Source organism: Mytilus edulis, chromosome 2, assembly GCF_963676685.1.
Source record: "Mytilus edulis chromosome 2, xbMytEdul2.2, whole genome shotgun sequence".
NCBI classification, from domain to species: Eukaryota; Metazoa; Mollusca; class Bivalvia; order Mytilida; family Mytilidae; genus Mytilus; species Mytilus edulis.
This window is the reverse complement of record NC_092345.1, coordinates 90895480-90917118: the sequence shown is the minus strand read 5'-3', so window position 1 is coordinate 90917118 and position 21639 is coordinate 90895480. Positions and strand designations below refer to the sequence as shown.

At 32.6% G+C, this 21639-nt stretch overlaps 2 protein-coding genes across 2 annotated transcripts; one reads left to right on the top strand and one right to left on the bottom strand.

Moving 5' to 3' along the window:
- Positions 1–316: 316 nt before the first annotated feature.
- LOC139513394 (protein yellow-like) lies at positions 317–2486 on the bottom strand. Its single transcript, XM_071301821.1, has one exon. It carries the CDS (start codon positions 2217–2219, stop codon positions 933–935), a length of 1287 nt encoding a protein of 428 aa, XP_071157922.1. The 5' UTR covers positions 2220–2486; the 3' UTR covers positions 317–932.
- A 3592-nt stretch (positions 2487–6078) lies between these two features.
- Positions 6079–16754, top strand: LOC139510714 (uncharacterized). The gene is made up of 7 exons (XM_071297244.1): positions 6079–6264; positions 6392–6482; positions 11728–11858; positions 12440–12521; positions 13151–13227; positions 14213–14340; positions 15570–16754. Exons 1-6 carry the CDS (start codon positions 6113–6115, stop codon positions 14301–14303), a joined length of 624 nt encoding a protein of 207 aa, XP_071153345.1. The 5' UTR covers positions 6079–6112; the 3' UTR covers positions 14304–14340; positions 15570–16754.
- The last annotated feature ends 4885 nt before the right edge of the window (positions 16755–21639 follow it).

Genomic DNA, 21639 nt, shown 5'->3' with positions numbered 1-21639 from the left:
TCCGTTTATGATACCGTAATAATGGTTTATTCCAGTAGCCGACCCACTTCTCAGAACCTATCTATTGACGGATTTGTTGTTTATTTTGGTCTGGTCTATAATGTGAAACACTAGTCACTGGACTCATCTATCATTTATCATACAACGTGTGAAAATAACAACAAAGAACTACAGTAATACAGACAGCAGAAAAACAGCAGGATGAACAACAGAAAATAATCAAGGGTTTAACCAAGGGTTATGATATTTAACCCTTGGTTAAAATTTAACCGAGAGTTGAACAACTGGGTCCTGAATATATAACAGCAAAGTCATATGTCATGTCATTTTTATTGAAATATATATTCAACTATTTAATGTAATACTAGACCTGGTATTGTCTTGTCCGTGACTTAAAATCGTTTATAAAAACAAGATAGAGGGCAATATCCTAACAATTATACGACAATCTGAAGATTTTTTCATTATATGCGAAAAACAGTGTGTAATAAGAAAATGTTTTTCAATACTTATTTTTGTCGTCCCAAATTTCATTCTTCAAATACACCTCTAAATCCTTGTCCTTTGGTCTTTGATAGATAGTTCTCATTTGCAATACAACCCCATTTCCTTATGTTTTAACTGTTTCATACATTTCAAGTTTGAAAACCTCGGCACTCATAAGAGAAAATCGATACTTAATATAAAAGTTTATAATACGTATTGACATACATGTATCACTTGTGTTTTATTTTCTATACTTTCTTCTTTGTATATGATTTGTAGTGTAATAAAAATACATTGATTTATTGTAGAAGTACTAATCGACAGACAGTCGACATAAAACAAATACACAACTTATACTAGGTTTATTAATAATAATATTAAATATAGAAACATTGTGCAAAAAGCGCAGTAAGTTTGACCTGTATTCATTTTAGATTCAAAAACAGTTACCAAAAGTTAAAAGAACACAACAATATAAACATACAAACACAAACGTCAAGAGAATATGATGGAGCTGAGCTAGTATCATCAGAAAACTTCAAGTAACTGCTGTCGTCGACAAAGAGTTTCCAAACGAAAAAATTCGACGAGCCCTTGATCGTATCGTTGGAAAAGTGCGTATTTAAATTGTTAGAAACAAACCATAAATAGCCACTTTCATCAAAAGCAAATGAATCAATCCATTCGATCCTATCGTCCTTAGCAATCTCTGTCTGTCTGCCAGGTTTGACGTTTTCTGATATTGGTGTCATCGACCACTGGTAAACACTTCTTGGTCCTAATGTGGAATAATACAAGTTATGTTTCTTACCATAATATATTCCATCACTCTGAACCATTTTGTTTCCCACATGAATTACCTCCCTTCCAAAATCAGTATTATTAGATGAGCTTTTGCGCAATAAAGCTGTTGGGATCCGGTATAAACCTACTCCGGCTAGAGGGCAATAATAAACGTTTTTAAAATCAGATGACATTGCAATGCCATTTATTCCAAGAGGGGAGTAAGCGTTCGTGACATTACCTATTGTTATACTGGCATATTCTTGTACTGGCTTCATTGATGGATGACTAAATGCATAAGAAATGTCAAGTTCCCTGTCGTAAACAATTAATCTATGCCCTAAGGTGTCTGATATGTATGCCCATCTTGCTGTTTTATTACTGTTGAAGTCAAGAACGATGTCATTCAAATAAAACATACCTGGCCCGGTCACATTAACAGGGAATGTATGTCGATGGATTTCGACGTCATTTTCCAGGTCCCATATAATAATTTTACTAGGGCACTGATCAGCAATGTTAATACCGGCACGCGGAACAAAGCTTGTATCGATGATCCACATATATCCTGTATAAGGATCTATCTCCATACTTTGAATTAATCGCATCTTTGAGCAATCTCCTTCAAGTTGAATATCCCAATTAGGATATGGAATAAGTAGCGGATTTTTAGATGCATCATTCTGAATTTTTACCAACGAAAACGGCACGCCATCTTTTAGCTTAGGAATTGTCAAGTAGATATTATCCTTGTACATTTTTATTCCATTAATTGCATTGTTTTCAGGGATAAATTTCTTGCTTTGTATATATTCCTCTTTAACTGAAGAATTAGGCCATACTAAATCCACGGTCTCCCATTCGTAAACAATATTTGGTTCAACAGAGCATAGCACAGTAAATATTCCAAAAGCTTGAAAATAAAAGGCGAACACTAGATAGTTTGCCATCTTTCTCACTGTCAGCGAATTCAGTTAATTGGATGTCACACACAGCTGTCTAATTATGTAATCTTCCTGTTATAGTTTGCAGCAATGATTCACAAGAGAAACTGTTAATTCATTGTGTTTTGTAACCAGAAATATAGGTCGATGATTTTTTCATGTACATATATATAGCCGTTTGACCATCCCTTTAATACCCCGATAAGACAGGTATTTTGATCATTATTACCACGACTTTAAATGTTTTGTTGTTCAATAGAATAAAGTAATAAAATCGTAAAATATAGCTTGGTTGAATACACTTTTTATCAGACGACGTAAATAATCACGTCTAAGGTTTATATTGCCATAACGAACTGTCATAAAGGGATATATACATGTATATTATGAATGTATGGATGTGTTTGGTTTTTTGTTTTGTTTTATTGTTTTGTTCGCTTCAGTTGTTGAAAAAATGAGAAATTTAAACAGTAGTAAACTTTGCTCACGAAGGATTAAAAATGTCCCTAAGGTTTTGATGGTTTTAATTAGACCATAATACTACAAATTTCCCATAGAAATAGTTAGTATCATAATGTTGATAATACAAAACAACTTCTTTTTGACACATCATTTTAAAAATGACAAAGTATTATTTGATTTTTTTAAGTATGCATTATATTATAGTTGAAACGTCAGTTTTTGTTAAATTTTTAACAATTCTAAACATTTTTAGAATAATTAACTTTGGCCGCCACTCAAGATTCAGAAGTTGTTTCTGTCTGGGAATCAATACCATCATTCGTAGCTCCTGGTTACAGAACACTTTGATTGTGGTCAATGATTTCCTTAAGCTTTTAGGTCCGAAAAATGTTGAAATCCATCGTATTATGACAATATATCCAAAATGTGCTCATTTTGAAGCTAAACTGTAGTCTTACGGAGTGATCTATTGTAACAAAGAAGCAAGGCTTTTGAAATGGATCCATTAAATTTAAAGGCCATGTCTGTCCTAAAGTAAAACACGTCCACGTTGATCAAGCCAAAATGCAGTTGGAATCTGAAAGATATGATATTGTGAATTTGCGTAATTTAAAGTCTAAAGGTCATTGGTCTTGGTTGGAACTCAAATCATGACAAATTGACCCTCCCTCTTACTTGAAGATATTTGTATGACGGAAAAGGGATGAGTGAGCGCTGATCTTCCCTCCGCAATGTTAAAAACTAAATACATTTGTGTTCTTTTGTTATAATCACGGGGGCTTGGACATAACTCGTATATGGTGATCTGTAGCTTTTATTCGAATATCTTTGAGAATTATCGCATTTTGCGGGGAATTTATCTCACTATTTTCTTGTCTATCTAATTCTTACTTCTGGTGTGTCTATCTTCTCAAACGCTCGTTCTTTTGAGACCTGGTGCTGATGAATAAAATACAATATAGTTTAAATTATTTATTTCAAAAAATAAGAAATTGAAGTCTGGTATGTGATCAATTTCTACAATACTAGAAAACTTTACTTTTAACTTAGTTATGTTTATTGATTTATTTTATTTAGTTTTGAAATTGTGTACTTTTTTTGTTTGAAAGACACTAGTTCTTTGCCGAAAGTTTACTGCATTAATGTTCAATATTAAACACATCTATATCTTTAAGGAACCAATAAGGCACACAATATATATAATCACAATCATTGAATGGATAGGTCTGCTTCACATGTACATATAATATAATCTTTCATCAAGAATGGATAAATAAAACCTTTAAGGATTCAATTGGCGCAGAACAAGTACAGTTTAGACAAAGCTCTTGAAAGAAACCTGCAAAAAGGACAGAGAAGTAAAAAAAAACTGCACAGAAAACAGTTTTTAATATAAAAAGAGAAGATGTGGTATGATTGCAAATGAGACAACTTTCCACAAGAGACCAAAATGACACAGAAATTAACAACATTAGGTCAAGCACGTTATACATATTGATAATAGACATTAAAAATATACATTCTTTTCGATAAATTCATAACATTATATTATTATACAGTGAACAAATCTGTTTTGACAAGAAACGTTTTTGTTTTCAGTTCAGTAACAATCCAGAATCTTTTTGTGTTATAACTGTATATTGTAGATTTAATGCGCCACATTGAAGTTGAGTATCAATACTATTAAACGAGAAGACCTCATTTTTAGTGTCGCTTCTCTTCTTTCCACAATAAATTAATCAACACGCCTCTGTGTCCTATAGGTACAGTGCATAGTCGCTAGTCGCATTAGTTGAGTATCTTCTATACTATTAAACGAGAAGACCTCATTTTTGGTGTCGCTTCTCTTCTTTCCACAATAAATTAACCAACACGCCTCTGTGTCCAATAGGTACAGTGCATAGTCGCATTTGTCAGCCATTCATATGATTATTCAGATTGAGTTATTTTAGGAGAAAAACGAGAAAAAAGGCATCCGGGTATTGTCCCGTCATTGTACGAAATTTTAAGTCAGATTAGACTTCTGGTTTGCGTTTTTCTGTATACTTTGAACATACATATACTTCGAATAAACTTTTTTAAGTGTATTTTCAGAATTTTATCTGCTATCATTGATAAGTTTACTATCCACGGCAGTCACAGAGTTTATTAAATAGAGAGGGTCTGTATACTATATCAATGATCACCATGGATCGATTAGTAAACTTAGAATTGAAAGTAAATACGCTTTATTCATATAGTAATGAATGTTCATAATATACAGATAAGCGCTAAAATTATTCGTGTGAACTTTTGATACTTTTTCTGAAATTATCCAGTCATTAAATCTTTTACAAAATTCATTGATTACAAAAAAAAGAAGATGTGGTATGATTGCCATGTTGAGACAACTCTCCACAAGAGACCAAAATGACACAGAAATTAACAGAAACAACAAATGAAAGGCAAAATGCCGAAATCGATGGGTCACTGTGAAAACTGTCTAATGATGAGAAAATAAAGGTTGGCAGGTGGGTGAAACTTACATAAATGAAGAGATAAATGAAAAATGAACAGATTGATGCCCGATTTATATAATTCCAAGGCCGTCAGTCGGCACCAGAAGCGACGAAGCAGCGCATCTATTTTGGGTGGGCAAATATCCACTTTTTGATATGGGACGAGCTCTGACGTCCCACGGCCCCAGCTTGTCTGGCAAAACAGCCGTTGGACGTCAGAGTAATCTCGGACTATGTAAAACAATGCAAACGAGAAAACTAGCGGCCTTATTTATGTACAAAAAAATGAACGAAAAACAAATATGTAACACATAAACAAACGACAACCACTGAATTACAGGCTCCTTACTTAAATAAATGTCAGTTTCTTGTGTACAATTTGGAAATTAGTATGGCTTTCATTATCACTGAACTAGTATATATTTGTTTAGGGGCCAGTTGAAGGACGCCTCCGGGTGCGGGAATTTCTCGCTACATTGAAGACCTGTTGGTGACCTTCTGCTGTTGTTTTTTTCTGTTGTCGGGTTGTTGTCTCTTTGGCACCTTCCCCATTTACATTCTCTATTTTATAACATACTAAATGTATGCTCATATTGAAATTGATAGAAAACCAAAAATTTGGAACTTTGGAAATAAATAACCTATGACTTATGATACTTTTGCTGAAATTCTCCAGTCATTCTGTATTTAACAAAATTCTTCCAACAACACTTTACATACTGATACTTTAAACTACGCTCTGAATGCCCGCGATTTCGCGGGTGTGTTCTAGTATCAATGAAAGTAACTGCTTGCCTTTACCTTCCGTTTGCTTTATCAGCAACAAATCAAAACTGTGTCAAACTGATAGTAAAATCTAATCACATATTTTCATTATCATTAATTTTATTTGTATAATCATGTTAAATTGTAAATAGATACATATGTAATGTTAGAAATATGGTTTTATTCTTATTTTTGATATACTTGTCGTTTTCACTTTTCGCACTGAATTGTGATGCAATAAAGACTGTGAATTCTTGTAAATGTGATTTAGAAGACGGACAAGTTATCGATCTTTCTAAATTGGCCAAGAAAGACGGATCAGCAAGGTATGTTCGGATATTGTTGTTTGTTCATTAAACGAGTATTATTTTTAATAAGCTTAAGTTTGTCAAATTGAAACTAAATATTTTGCTTTTGTATTTCTGATCTACAATATGTTTTCCTATTTTGTAGATTTGTTGATATTCATGATGGTCTGGGGTCTGATACATTTTCGTACAATCCATGTAAAGGATTTAGTCAAGGATCCTGCAGTGATGTTGCGGTAGGACTAAAAGCCATTATGAAAATAATTAGTACATATTACTGTTATTGCGCATGTCTATTATTTTTGTTTTTGTCTAAGTTGGATTACCACTATGCATTATCGACATATTGTAGCTGCAAATTGTTCTTAACTTCTACTGTGCTCAGTGACATTTTCACATTATCGTTCTTACGTAATATCAATTTGATCTTTTCATTCAATTAACAGAGTCGGATTTCGAGGGGGCAAGGGGGGAAATTTGGTTGATCATATTGGGAATCACTGAAGCATGACCGGAGCGTTCCCTTAGGCAGTCAGTGGGCCCCACTTATGAACATTTCTGGATCCGTCACTGATTATTTATTGATCCAAATGGTTTAAAGTGTTCCCACACTGAGCAAAACACATATTTACAGAAAGGTTAAAAGGGTATGACAACGATGTCGCTGAAATATGAGTTCAAATCCAGCTGAGAAAGAACAAAAATGTATATGTCAGATTAACTATATTGTAGGACTTAATTCAAGACCCGATACCTTTTGATTTTGGGTTTGCTTTTATTTGCCGCTTGAAAATTGATTAATTGGTTGGTGTTTAACGCCACTTCCAGAAATATTGCACTATTTCGTGGCGGTTAGATTTTTTATTTGTGAAGGAGACAGGAGTGGCCAGAGAGAAATACAGACCTTCGGTAGAAATATGACGATCCTAGTTAATTAAGATTAAAGTCGAGTGTACCTGCCCCGTGCAGGATTCGAACTTACAACCTCTGTGTTTACAAGCCACCATATGCCTCTACAGTTTGAGGAGATCATATTACTGGTATCTGAATAGACGGAGCTTGGCATGAATTGTGGTATAGAATTACAGTGTTACGAAAATGCTTTTAATTTGATTGTATTCTGAGATTCCGGTAATGGGCTACAAAATTTCGACATTTCCATTGGCTATTTGTTAGGTTATGATAACTGTCGAAGATCACAGTCATATTCAGATTCAAAACTTTTATCAGGATCTCATTACATAATTACACAGACTATTTTCCCCGTCGTAATTTCTTCAATAAAACACAAAGCACTCACATGTATCATCTGAAAACATTCTTTTTGTCCAGTTAGATTCCATTATGAGACGTACCAATAGCTTGAAAACCTCTAACGTTAATGTTTGACAGTAGAAGCGGGCTTATAATATCCTACTGATAAGGTTCCAAAGAGTTTAGGTAAACCGAGTTCAAAATATTGTTATGAAACCCTATAATTATACTGCCTATATTAGAATATTGTGTTATTTTTATATATTGCTAGGCATGCCAGACCAGAGGTTGAGATTATTATACTGCCTATAGTACAATATTGTGACATTTTTGTATATTGCTAGGCATGCCAGACCAGAGGTTGAGATTATTATACTGCCTATAGTACAATATTGTGTTATTTTTATATATTGCTAGGCATGCCAGACCAGAGGTTGAGATTATTATACTGCCTATTGTACAATATTGTGTTATTTTTGTATATTGCTAGGCATGCCAGACCAGAGGTTGAGATTATTATACTGCCTATAGTACAATATTGTGTTATTTTTGTATATTGCTAGGCATGCCAGACCAGAGGTTGAGATTATTATACTGCCTATAGTACAATATTGTGTTATTTTTGTATATTGCTAGGCATGCCAGACCAGAGGTTGAGATTATTATACTGCCTATAGTACAATATTGTGTTATTTTTGTATATTGCTAGGCATGCCAGACCAGAGGTTGAGATTATTATACTGCCTATAGTACAATATTGTGTTATTTTTGTATATTGCTAGGCATGCCAGACCAGAGGTTGAGATTATTATACTGCCTATAGTACAATATTGTGTTATTTTTGTATATTGCTAGGCATGCCAGACCAGAGGTTGAGATTATTATACTGCCTATAGTAGAATATTGTGTTATTTTTGTATATTGCTAGGCATGCCAGACCAGAGGTTGAGAATATTATACTGCCTATAGTACAATATTGTGTTATTTTTGTATATTGCTAGGCATGCCAGACCAGAGGTTGAGATTATTATACTGCCTATAGTACAATATTGTGTTATTTTTGTATATTGCTAGGCATGCCAGACCAGAGGTTGAGATTATTATACTGCCTATAGTACAATATTGTGTTATTTTTGTATATTGCTAGGCATGCCAGACCAGAGGTTGAGATTATAATACTGCCTATAGTACAATATTGTGATATTTTTGTATATTGCTAGGCATGCCAGACCAGAGGTTGAGATTATTATACTGCCTATAGTACAATATTGTGTTATTTTTGTATATTGCTAGGCATGCCAGACCAGAGGTTGAGATTATTATACTGCCTATAGTACAATATTGTGATATTTTTGTATATTGCTAGGCATGCCAGACCAGAGGTTGAGATTATTATACTGCCTATAGTACAATATTGTGTTATTTTTGTATATTGCTAGGCATGCCAGACCAGAGGTTGAGATTATTATACTGCCTATAGTACAATATTGTGTTATTTTTGTATATTGCTAGGCATGCCAGACCAGAGGTTGAGATTATTATACTGCCTATAGTACAATATTGTGTTATTTTTGTATATTGCTAGGCATGCCAGACCAGAGGTTGAGATTATTATACTGCCTATAGTACAATATTGTGTTATTTTTGTATATTGCTAGGCATGCCAGACCAGAGGTTGAGATTATTATACTGCCTATAGTACAATATTGTGTTATTTTTGTATATTGCTAGGCATGCCAGACCAGAGGTTGAGATTATTATACTGCCTATAGTACAATATTGTGTTATTTTTGTATATTGCTAGGCATGCCAGACCAGAGGTTGAGATTATTATACTGCCTATAGTACAATATTGTGTTATTTTTGTATATTGCTAGGCATGCCAGACCAGAGGTTGAGATTATTATACTGCCTATAGTACAATATTGTGTTATTTTTGTATATTGCTAGGCATGCCAGACCAGAGGTTGAGATTATTATACTGCCTATAGTACAATATTGTGTTATTTTTGTATATTGCTAGGCATGCCAGACCAGAGGTTGAGATTATTATACTGCCTATAGTACAATATTGTGTTATTTTTGTATATTGCTAGGCATGCCAGACCAGAGGTTGAGATTATTATACTGCCTATAGTAGAATATTGTGTTATTTTTGTATATTGCTAGGCATGCCAGACCAGAGGTTGAGAATATTATACTGCCTATAGTACAATATTGTGTTATTTTTGTATATTGCTAGGCATGCCAGACCAGAGGTTGAGATTATTATACTGCCTATAGTACAATATTGTGTTATTTTTGTATATTGCTAGGCATGCCAGACCAGAGGTTGAGATTATTATACTGCCTATAGTACAATATTGTGTTATTTTTGTATATTGCTAGGCATGCCAGACCAGAGGTTGAGATTATAATACTGCCTATAGTACAATATTGTGATATTTTTGTATATTGCTAGGCATGCCAGACCAGAGGTTGAGATTATTATACTGCCTATAGTACAATATTGTGTTATTTTTGTATATTGCTAGGCATGCCAGACCAGAGGTTGAGATTATTATACTGCCTATAGTACAATATTGTGATATTTTTGTATATTGCTAGGCATGCCAGACCAGAGGTTGAGATTATTATACTGCCTATAGTACAATATTGTGTTATTTTTGTATATTGCTAGGCATGCCAGACCAGAGGTTGAGATTATTATACTGCCTATAGTACAATATTGTGTTATTTTTGTATATTGCTAGGCATGCCAGACCAGAGGTTGAGATTATTATACTGCCTATAGTACAATATTGTGTTATTTTTGTATATTGCTAGGCATGCCAGACCAGAGGTTGAGATTATTATACTGCCTATAGTACAATATTGTGTTATTTTTGTATATTGCTAGGCATGCCAGACCAGAGGTTGAGATTATTATACTGCCTATAGTACAATATTGTGATATTTTTGTATATTGCTAGGCATGCCAACAACAACAACAACAACAACAATTTTTATTTGTCAATCAAGACGCCCCGAGGAGCAGTACAATTACAGTTTAAATTAAAGTGTACAAATAATTGTGTTGATTTCTTTCATTGAAATTACAATACATGACAATAAAATTAAAACAATATTATATAAGAGAAGGGAGACAACAAATACAGTATATATTCTCAAAGATAATGAGTGAGTGAACACAATCAGTACCGTTTTATAATTAGAAGAAGAGCTGGACTACTCATGTGTTTATGCTTAATTTAACTCTTCTAGATTTTATTAAACTATCTATTAATTTAATCATTATGTTATTAACAAATGGATCTTCATTTGACATCAACCATACAAATTTAGATTGGTCATTTAAAGTTTTAAAATTAGTAAATTTAGAGGATAAATCTGAAATAAAACTGGACCTTTCAGTTTTAAGTGATGGACATTGAAGAAGAAAATGAATTTCATCCTCAACAATGTCATTATTACATAATTTACAAAATCTTTTATCTGGGGGTATTCCCTTATGTCTTCCCTTTTCTATTTCAAGTTCATGGGCACTAATTCTAAATTTGGTTAACTCATTTAATGTTTTACAATTATTTAACAATAAATATTGTTCAAGGCCTATATTATTTTTAAATATTCTGTAGGTCCTTAATTTATTTCCTTGCACCATGCCAGGTTTGTCATTATTTAATTGGTTAAGCCAAATTTCATCATATTTAATTCGGAGTTTTTTAATGATAATTGACTTTATATGAGATTTGTGATTTAACAAATATTCTGGGGTTAAATTAAGATATTTAAATAATGAATAAATGCTTTCCAACCAATTGTCTTTATTTGTTTTAGATAAAATTTTAGACTCTTCAAATGCATGCCAGACCAGAGGTTGAGATTATTATACTGCCTATAGTACAATATTGTGTTATTTTTGTATATTGCTAGGCATGCCAGACCAGAGGTTGAGATTATTATACTGCCTATAGTACAATATTGTGATATTTTTGTATATGGCTAGGCATGCCAGACCAGAGGTTGAGATTATTATACTGCCTTTAGTACAATATTGTGATATTTTTGTATATTGTTAGGCATGCCAGACCAGAGGTTGAGATTATTATACTGCCTATAGTACAATATTGTGATATTTTTGTATATTGCTAGGCATGCCAGACCAGAGGTTGAGATTATTATACTTCCTATAGTACAATATTGTGACATATTTTATATTTCTAGGTGTGTCAGACCAGAGGTACAGATAATTATAATGCTGGGGACCAGAAAGGAGCTGTTTGTTTTCAGGATAATACAGGAATATCCATCGTTTATACATCCGATTCTCCAGTTATGATACAAAATGTAAAAAGGTACTAATATAGTAAGATAACATTTTTCTCTATGGCAATTTTATAATGTAAAGATTTCTATTAGATTTTCATAAATGTGAAAGAAAATATAAAAAGGTCCGTTTATAATATGGCAATTTTAGTATGTAAACAATTGTATTCGTTTTGCATATTAGGTGAAGATTTACATCCTCATAAATACATATGTACAAACAACAAGCTAAAATAGTTTATATCCACAGAAAGTTATGCATGTACATGTTACAGTAGAATGTTGAATTTATAACAACGGAGACTATTTATATCGAGAATTATAAAGCAAGTTTGACACAGAATTATAAAACTCGACGACCACATGTTTGATGTAGAAGTTAACACAAACCAATGAGACTAATTCCTACTGTTTTCTTCAGTGTGAAATAACACGTTTAAATCTGGCTCAGCAATGTCGGTTAGGTATACTAAGAATTCAGAGGTCATATTCTGAATCATTTCACATTCATATGTTCTTGTCCTGATATGCATGTAATATGTGCAATTTGACCCTTAAACACGTTTACATCTTCGTCATCATTATTATTTTTTCCTTCATTTTATTTCAGAACAACAGTGCTTTATCTAACGTGCGATAGTAGCACAGAGGGTGACCTCCAGGTACAAGGAGAGATCACAGAGTCAACATATGTATGTAACAAAATCACGCAAAAAAGATTCCAGCTTTACTATACTATCTTTAATTTAACAGCAAATAGAGTAAAATGATAGACCTGTACAGTAGATAACACTGTGTTCCTCTCTGAGCATAATATTAGTTCATGAAAGCTACCACTTTTGAACAATTATGTTTCTAGCACACCAGCATACCAATGTAGAGGGGAAATTACAAAATAAAAATAACGTCACAACCTCTTAAAATAGTATTTGTTCAGTTAAAAAAATAACTAGAGGCGCTCAATAGCCTGTGTCGCTCAACTGTTTTTACTTTAATTTTGGAAATCAAGTAAAACTAAGATAAATTATACCCTAATAATGATTTCAATTTTCCCCAAAATGAACTTTCTTCTTCTTTTTAGCAATAATCATTCCAACAACCACCTCATACGGAGTAACTATCTTCTAGCTGATACAGACAATACTCTGAGAATTGAAGTTCTTACATACATGCAACTTTGAGACTTAAAATAATTCGAAGTGAGAGAATAAAAAAAGCCTTTATTTTAAGGCTTTGATGAGGAGATTTAAAGTTTTTTTTATTAAAAGTATTTGACAAACAATTGTATTTTTTTACTTTAGATATATTTGTTTTCTTTCAGCTGATGACCTTAACAAGTAAATATGCATGTCCGTTTACACCCTCATTACTGTCGGCTGGTTCCATTCTCATCATTGTGTAAGTACGGTAGTTTTCTATAAGCAGTAAATTATCAAATAATGAAATCTAAAAAATATCCATTTTTATGCCCCACCTACGATAGAAGAGGGCCATTATGTTTTCTGGTTTGTGCGTCCGTTCGTTTGTCCGTTCGTTCGTCCGTTCGTTCGTCCGTCTGTCCCACTTCAGGTTAAAGTTTTTGGTCAAGGTAGTTTTTGATGAAGCTGAAGTCCAATCATCTTGAAACTTAGTACACATGTTGCTTATGATATGATCTTTATAATTGATAAGCCAAATTATACTTTTGACCCCAATTTCACAGTCCGCTGAACATAGAAATTGAAGGTTAAAGTTTTTGGTCAAGGTAGTTTTGGATGAAGTTGAAGTCCAATCAACTTGAAACTTAGTACACATGTTTCCTATGGTATGATCTTTCTCAATTTAATGCCAAATTAGTCTTATGACCCCAATTTCACGGTCCATTGAACATATAAAATGAAAGTGCGAATAGGGCATCCATGTACTTAAGACACATTCTTGTTTTTTTCTAATTCAAAAGTTTAAACTCGTCACAAATATAGGTAATGTTTATTTTTACGTTATATGTGAAGAGGTTGAAATATGTGAGGAGAATACAACTGAAATATAAGCCTTTTATTTAGATCTGTGATATGTTCTTATTTGACATTTGTTGTATAATTTTCCCACAAATAACCAACAACAGGTATAAATTCGAAAACTGCCTGACTTTCATATCAATTCCATTAAGTTTTATCCATAAAATTAGAATAATAAATATAAAGAACGCTGTAGGTTAAGCACTAGATATAAAAACATAATAATCATCAATTTATTTAAATATATGAATGGTCATGTTTAAGATTTCTGGAAGTTGAAACTTTGCTTTATTTACAAGATAAGCTTTGAAGTTTCCCTTTTTTTGTTTTATTGTAAACTATAGATTCGAACTGAATGTCGTCATTGGTTTTTTTCTTTCTTATAGATTGGTATGTCTACTTTTAACATACTTTATCGGCGGAATTCTGTATCAGACTTTCTATAAAAAAAGCAGTTGGAATAGAGAGAATACCTAATTATACATTATGGACTAGTTTGCCATCATTAGTGAAGGTAAAATATAATAGAAACATTTAGATTTTCTCCCATACGGTTACAAGAGCGCAACTATTTGTTTACATTTTACCCCCCCCCCCCCCCCCCCCCCCCAAAGATGGTACTCAGAATAGAATCCTATACAGCTTCTGATTGGATGATGCGGGATTATAATTACATTTAATCGAAAGCTTATCCAATTAGGTTTGAAAATTGCAGAAAATCATATTCACATTTTACGAAGTATAAAAAATATCTTCCATTTCTGCACGTCGGAGCCATTAAAAATATGATCTTTTTTAACTGTATTTTAACTCAATTTCTGCCGCATCACCCTATATATTTTTTGGTTGTAATTCAACATTGGCATTTGTAGTAACAGGAACTGTTACCCGTTTTTTCTCTAGTTTGTGTAGTCTTCGAGAAAAAAATACGGAACACCAGTGGTATCATATGGAAAATGCATAACGAATAATTGCGCTCTTGTAACCATACAGTTAATAGTGTAATGCATTTAGATACATGAGATGAAACATCGCAAACGTAATGGTGTCTTTTCCTTCCTGCTGCAAACAGTTAAAAATAACATTTTAATTCCCGCGCTACTGATGGACCATGTCTAGTTTTTTTTTTTTTTTATAAAAACACATGTTATTTTTTTCTATATGCCAATAGTTACCAAAGGTACCAGGATTATAGTTTAGTACGCCACACGCGCGTTTCGTCTACATAAGACTCATCAGTAACGCTCATATCAAAAATAGTTATAAAGCCAAACAAGTACAAAGTTGAAGAGCATTGAGGATCCTAAATTCGAAAAAGTTGTGACAAATACGGCTAAGGTAATCTATGGCTGGGATAAAAAAAAAAAAATCCTTAGTTTTTCGAAAAATTTTAAGTTTTGTAAACAGGAAATTTATCAAAATGACCACATAATTAATAGTCAGACTTTTGAGCTGGTGATACCCTAGGGCATCGACCCAGTGGTGTTAAACCACATGTTTAAATATGCCATTGACACAGTTCTGCTCTGGTTAAATCCTAACAACAAATATATATGTGCAAAAAAATACGAACCATGTTAACTATGTTCACGAAAATACGAACCATGTTACCATGTTCACGAAAATATGAACCATGTTAACTATGTTCACGAAAATACGAATGCTTGTAAATGCAAACATAGAAATCAGCAATTCTTGTACGTTTAATGTTTTTTATTATATATGTTTATTCTTTCATTTAAGGAAGGATCTATGTTTGCGTTAACTAGAGTTACAGGAAAAGGATACAGCAAGATTTGAGAGTTAACCATGGACAGTTTTTAACGTTTGACAGTTGACCATGGAAAGTTTTTATCGTTTAACTTGAACTAATACTCATTTAAATAAATCCATTAAACAACGGAATTTTAACAGCTGAAGTAATACGTGTAAATGTATTTACATTGTATCATAGATCAAATTCATTTGTCCAATGTGTGTTCATTTATGTTACTACGGCTTTTGAAGGAGTTAAGCCATTTCAATTGACATTTTATAGTTTGTCTTTCTATGCTGTTATGTTACACTTTAGTTTCAGATAAGGATGAAGGTTTGGTACCATTAAAACGTTTAAACCTGCTGAAGTCAGGGATATGATGTTCAGTAGTTGTCGTTTGTTGATGTGGTTCATGAGTGTTTCTCGTTTTTTTTATATAGATTGGACTGTTGGTTTTCCCGTTTGAATGGGTTTACACTAGTATTCCTTGGGTGCCCCTTATACAATTTGTAGGACGCTGTTCGGTGTGACCCAATGCTCCGTGTTAGAGACCGTAACTTGACTTATAATGGTTTACTTTTATAAATTGTGACTTGGATGGATAGTCTTTTATTTGGTACTCCTACAACATCTTTCTATATCTATAGAGTTACATGTTTTAATGTATTTCTTGCATCAAGAACAAATGCACTTTTAGAAGAAGGAAGCCACGAAATATTGATCCCTCTTTGCGTATTTCAAACAAACTTTGTAGAAATTACCTATGGCAAGAAATGATAAAAATGTATGATATTGATGATTAAATCTTGTATTTCTTATAATGGTCAAACTAGTGAATAATTTTCGTTGTTATTGGTGTTATACAGAGAGAAAATATATCTCCGTCGGTCATTAAACACTGACATATAAAATACATGAAGAAGTACACATTGATAGTAACTTGAACCTAGAATTAATTTTAATGAAATATAGATTGTCACTAATATCTCATATTTAGGAATTATATTTTCAAAACGGTAAGTGCTAAAATTTTCCCAGTATTAAAGTATCAAAACTATATATGAAGCTCTGAGGAAGGGGCGTTTATATGACATGATAGTTATGTGTTACTACTATCCTTTTGATTAAATCGTCAAACCAATGCTTCTATATGGCTAATAAATGGTGTTTTTATTATACTGATGCAATAAACAGAGTCCATTTGAAGTTCTGTATAGTTTTTTTTTAGATATGAAGGGGAAAATGGGCACCATGTTTTATGTTTAAAAGAGAAAGTAAAATTACAAAAAAACTGAACTCCGAGAAAAATTCGAAAAGAAAAGTTCTAAATCAAATGGCAAAATCAAAAGCTCAAACACATCAAGCGAATGGATAACAACTGTCATGTTCCTGACTTGGAATATACATTTTCTTATTTAGAAAATGTTGGATTAAACCTAGTTTTAAAGCTCGCTAAATCTCTCACTTGTAGAGAGCTCGTGACAATCATATGTCAGTATATGTGAAACACAGTATGGTGTCTTGTTGGTCTAATATTGTTAATTGTTCGGAACAATGTCAAATATTGTGTAAAGATATATTTACCAACCAAACGAAGATAATGGTTAAGTTTTTAAATGGTTGATCATTTGTATCAAATATTCTAAAATAAATAGAGTTTTCCAATATATAAGGATGAATCAACAGGGTTACAATTGTTATTAAATATGGGAGCAGTTGAGCAATCAAAAGAGAATATTTCGACAAAATTCCAGAAATGTTTGAATTCGAGAACGGCAAACTCTCCAAAAAAAATAAGTTCGAAAGATTTTAATGAAAAACTGAGTTTGAAGAATATCTCTTACCTTACAAAGATGGTATAGCTGTATGAAGATTAAGAATTGGTATCATCTCAGACTGTTAAATTACAAAACTGATAGATGGATCAGAATTGGTAGACAGGAAAAGCACCGTAATGTGCAACTCTTTCCAAAGAGATAGATGAAGGACAGCTCTAACGGGAGACAGAAGGGCTTTTCAAACACTATACGGTAAATTAATCAGAATTATTATCTCACAAGCTAGTTCTCAATGTATATCATTAATTTCTTAGCTTTTAATGCTTATTTATTTATTTGTGTCTATGATGAGTTTATTTACAATCACTGGGTCGATACCACTGCTCGTGGAGTTTTAATTTCCCGAGGGTATCACAAGCCCAGTAGTCAGCACTTCTGTGCTGACATAAACTATCATTGATATAGTCAATTTTGGTCAGCAATGCTTTTCAACTTCGTACTTTATTTTGTCTTTTTAACAGCGTCACTGATGAGTCGTGTAGACGAAACGCGTGTCTGTCGTAAAAACAAAATTGAATTCTGGTATCCATGATGAGTTTATTGTGCATATTTTCCATGCGCAGAATGTTCTTCTATGTAACACATCTTATTTTATATCATCAACTTGTTTTTACAAGAAATAACATTTTTTAAAAGGTTAATTGTATTAAAATGTCTACCCTTGATCCTGATTAAACTTAGGATGTATGGTATCTGTTTGGTTGATTGTTAAAGTAGGTTAACTAATTGAACATAATTTAAGACCACTTATGCTGCTTTCACACGTAATTCAAATTCGATTCGCATTAACTAATTCGAATTTGATTAATTCGCATTCGAAACGGTTTACGTCCAAACTTTGCTTTGTTAGAAAAAGATGCTGTTCCTTTTCTTATATAAAAATCATTAAAATGGTTGGACTTTTAAATTCAAATGTGAAGATTCTGTTTGATGAGTTATCATAGGATTAAACGCCTTTTTAAAGGAATTTATTGGTGTATAAACTCGACCAATTCACTCACAAAAAAATAAAAGTCTGAAGGACTTTTACGATATACTTGTGAGTGAATTGGTCCAGTTTATACACCAATAAATTCCTTTAAAAACGCGTTTAATCCTTATAATTCTTTGTAATTGGAGATAAGGAATACATTTTTCCACACTCGTAATCTCTATCGCATTTATAATAAATTGTATATTTGTGTCATTGAATAGGCCAGGCGCATGAATTTATTTGTTGGCTTACGCAAAAACATGTTCTCCATGAAATTTGCAATATGATAAATAAAATAAACTACAAGAACTCTTATTATCATTCAAACGAATGTTTTTGTTTTTGTTATTTTATTTAACGATTAACTTGCACTGAAATAAATTTTGTAAACGTCGGTGTTATTATCGCCGCTATCTTGTTTTACAAAAAGAAGTTCGGTCAACATCGTCTATCGAAAAATATCAACTACCAAAAGTTCTCTCGACCAATCATATCAACGTCTTCCCTAATATGCAAATCATATAAGAATTTTAACAAATTATCTATTATATATTTTAATGTTTTTTTAATACACTAGATGTAAATTTTTCATTAAAACATTTACAGGAACATTAGCTGTCAAATTCAGGTTGATCAATCTCACCTAAATTCTCATTTTTGATTTATTACATACTTTAAAGAGGGACGAAAGATACCAGAGGGACAGTCAAACTCATAAATCGAAAATAAACTGAAACGCCATGGCTAAAATGAAAAAGACAAACAGACAAGCAATAACACATATGACACATCATACAAAACTAAAGAATAAGCAACACGAACCCCACCAAACACTCGGGGTGATCTCAGGTGCTCGGATAGGTAAGCAGATCCTACTCTACACGTGGCACCCGTCCTATATTCAAATTACAAAAAATCTGCAATTAACAATTTATGATGCATGTACTCGTATATGCAGTTCGTTTGAATTTTAGTGTAGACGTCATCCATTTGATTTACAATGAGGTGACCTCCGAAGATTGCCGCAGGTCATATAACCCGATATAAACATAAATATAAAATGTAAAGACAGACAAGAGCTGGAAATCCTTCTTACGACTTGTATCTGTATGATTTCATATTAAAGATTAAAATATAAATTGCATATCATCTTTTTACCTGCATAAAGATTAATCTGTGCGGATTAGATATATATCAGTCTCTTTTGTTTTACTTTCAAAGTCGACAAAATACTAAAAAGACCAAAAAAAGAGTGACGATTCCCTTTGGGATCATCTTACGGTATTTGTATATTTTAACTCGTTCGCTATACCCGTGAAGTAGTGAAGGTTTAGATTTCAATGTATAAATGGTAAAATATTAAGTATGGGATTTTGTGACCGAAACTTATATCAAAGCTATTGTGTTTCTCCCCTTACCTGTTGGTACCACACTAATGTGCTGGCAACCACTGTTTGAGCACTAGATATATAAAAAGGCTAGCCATCCCATAAATCATTTTATCCTTTATGTAAGAAAATCAGAGCCATGAATTACATTATTTACAATTCATAGACCTTGCCAGCACTTCTAAGTCCATAACTCGTCGTCCTTGGAACCAAGGTTTGTAGGGTTCAAATTCGACGTTTTACCCAACTTGAAAACAGTTGCATTAAAATGTCCTTTCCTCAAAACAGCACCGTAATTATGGTCTTCTCCGTTCATTGTATTCTTCATTTTCTGAAATACTTATATAAAGACTAAAAAGATACAAGTAATATATGGCTTTTCAAAAATTCAAAACGAGTAAAAAAGATAAGATGATACAAGACAGAACACATTAAAACAAAAGAACAAAACTAACAGATGGTCAACGTACCAGCAATGTAACTACCAGGAGGTTCGGTGATCGTAATTTGAAATCCATCATCTCGTACGGTTAAACATGTAACAATTGTGGATTTGTATATGTCGGTGAAACGAAAGGACGGCTTACTCAACATATATGCGGTCATAGCTCAGACATTAACAATACCGTAATATATCTTATTTTCGCGACTTTTGCGATTTAAAAAAACGCAAATATAAGTCGTCGCGAAAAGGTAACGTTTTTATCTTTCTCTATTTGGCTACATCAAATTAATTTGAAAATCGCGAAATTAAATCGCTGCGAAGTGCTCTATAACGAGCTAAACGCAAAATACTAGTATAGTATCCGCGAAATTAAGATGAATTACAGTAGTTTTATTAGTACAAACGATTTTCTAAAAACTTTTTTATTTGTCAATCTAATCTTTTGATCCTTTCTGCGTGAGTTTTTATCATCGAAAGTTTACCACAGGATTAACAATTCTTATCTTACAAAAATGTGTTGAATATTTTAACTCTACTCCTCGCAACTTAGACGCAGGCAAGTAAATCGTCATTATTCATTACCTCCTCTCTATGTTTACTCTATTAATGACGTCCATAAGCCGTTATGTATATTTCTTACTCGTTGAAGTTTAATTCAATATTTAATTTATATATTCCGCCATTGCGTTATTGTGCTATGTTCATTTTTGAATACTTGTCTTTCCTTTTTGCTATGTACTTTTGTCTTTAGAGTGTCTAAAAGACATTTCGCTTTTCTGTTTTGAAATAGTTATATATTTCTAAAGTGATTAAAATTATAACATAATGTTGACTTCTGTACTCACCTTTTTAACAATTTTACATATTATGTTTATTTCGTTTACACATTGTTGTCAATATAATAGAAATATATGCGACGTTCATAAAAGTGAGAGGTTTAGCAAGCAAAAAACAGGTTTATTCCAACATTTTCTTCATGAGAAAATGCCTGTACCAAGTTGTTTTCCGTATGTTTCATCTATTGATTTTCCCCATTTGATAAAGGGATATCCGTTTTGAATTTTCTGTGGAGTTCGGTAATTTGTTTGCTTTACCTTTTTCTTTTTGGCAACTTTTGTTTGGAATCCACTGTTACAATTCCCGTTTCAAACCAATACAAACTTACAGCTATCATTTCTGATACTGCCAAATTAATCAGACAAGTTGGCATTGTAAAAGATGAATCAGCGAAAAGATCATTTCTAAAACGTTCCTTTGACAACGAAGTGTTTGATCCAGCAGCTTCGGCAATATATTTTGATATACGTTTAAACGTAAATTTCTCCGGTTTACTTTAAAGATCAGTATGTACCTTTCATCTCAAACCAATTTCGACAAAATTCAATAACAAATACATGTTGTAAAAACTTGTGT

Excerpts from the sequence above, each read along its gene's own strand:
- LOC139513394 (XM_071301821.1), bottom strand. The coding sequence starts at position 2,219 with ATGGCAAACTATCTAGTGTTCGCCTTTTATTTTCAAGCTTTTGGAATA.
- LOC139510714 (XM_071297244.1), top strand. The coding sequence starts at position 6,113 with ATGGTTTTATTCTTATTTTTGATATACTTGTCGTTTTCACTTTTCGCA. Across the intron at positions 6,483-11,727 it reads GATCCTGCAGTGATGTTGCG|GTGTGTCAGACCAGAGGTAC; the intron begins GTAGGACTAAAA and ends TTATATTTCTAG. Across the intron at positions 11,859-12,439 it reads ATGATACAAAATGTAAAAAG|AACAACAGTGCTTTATCTAA; the intron begins GTACTAATATAG and ends ATTTTATTTCAG.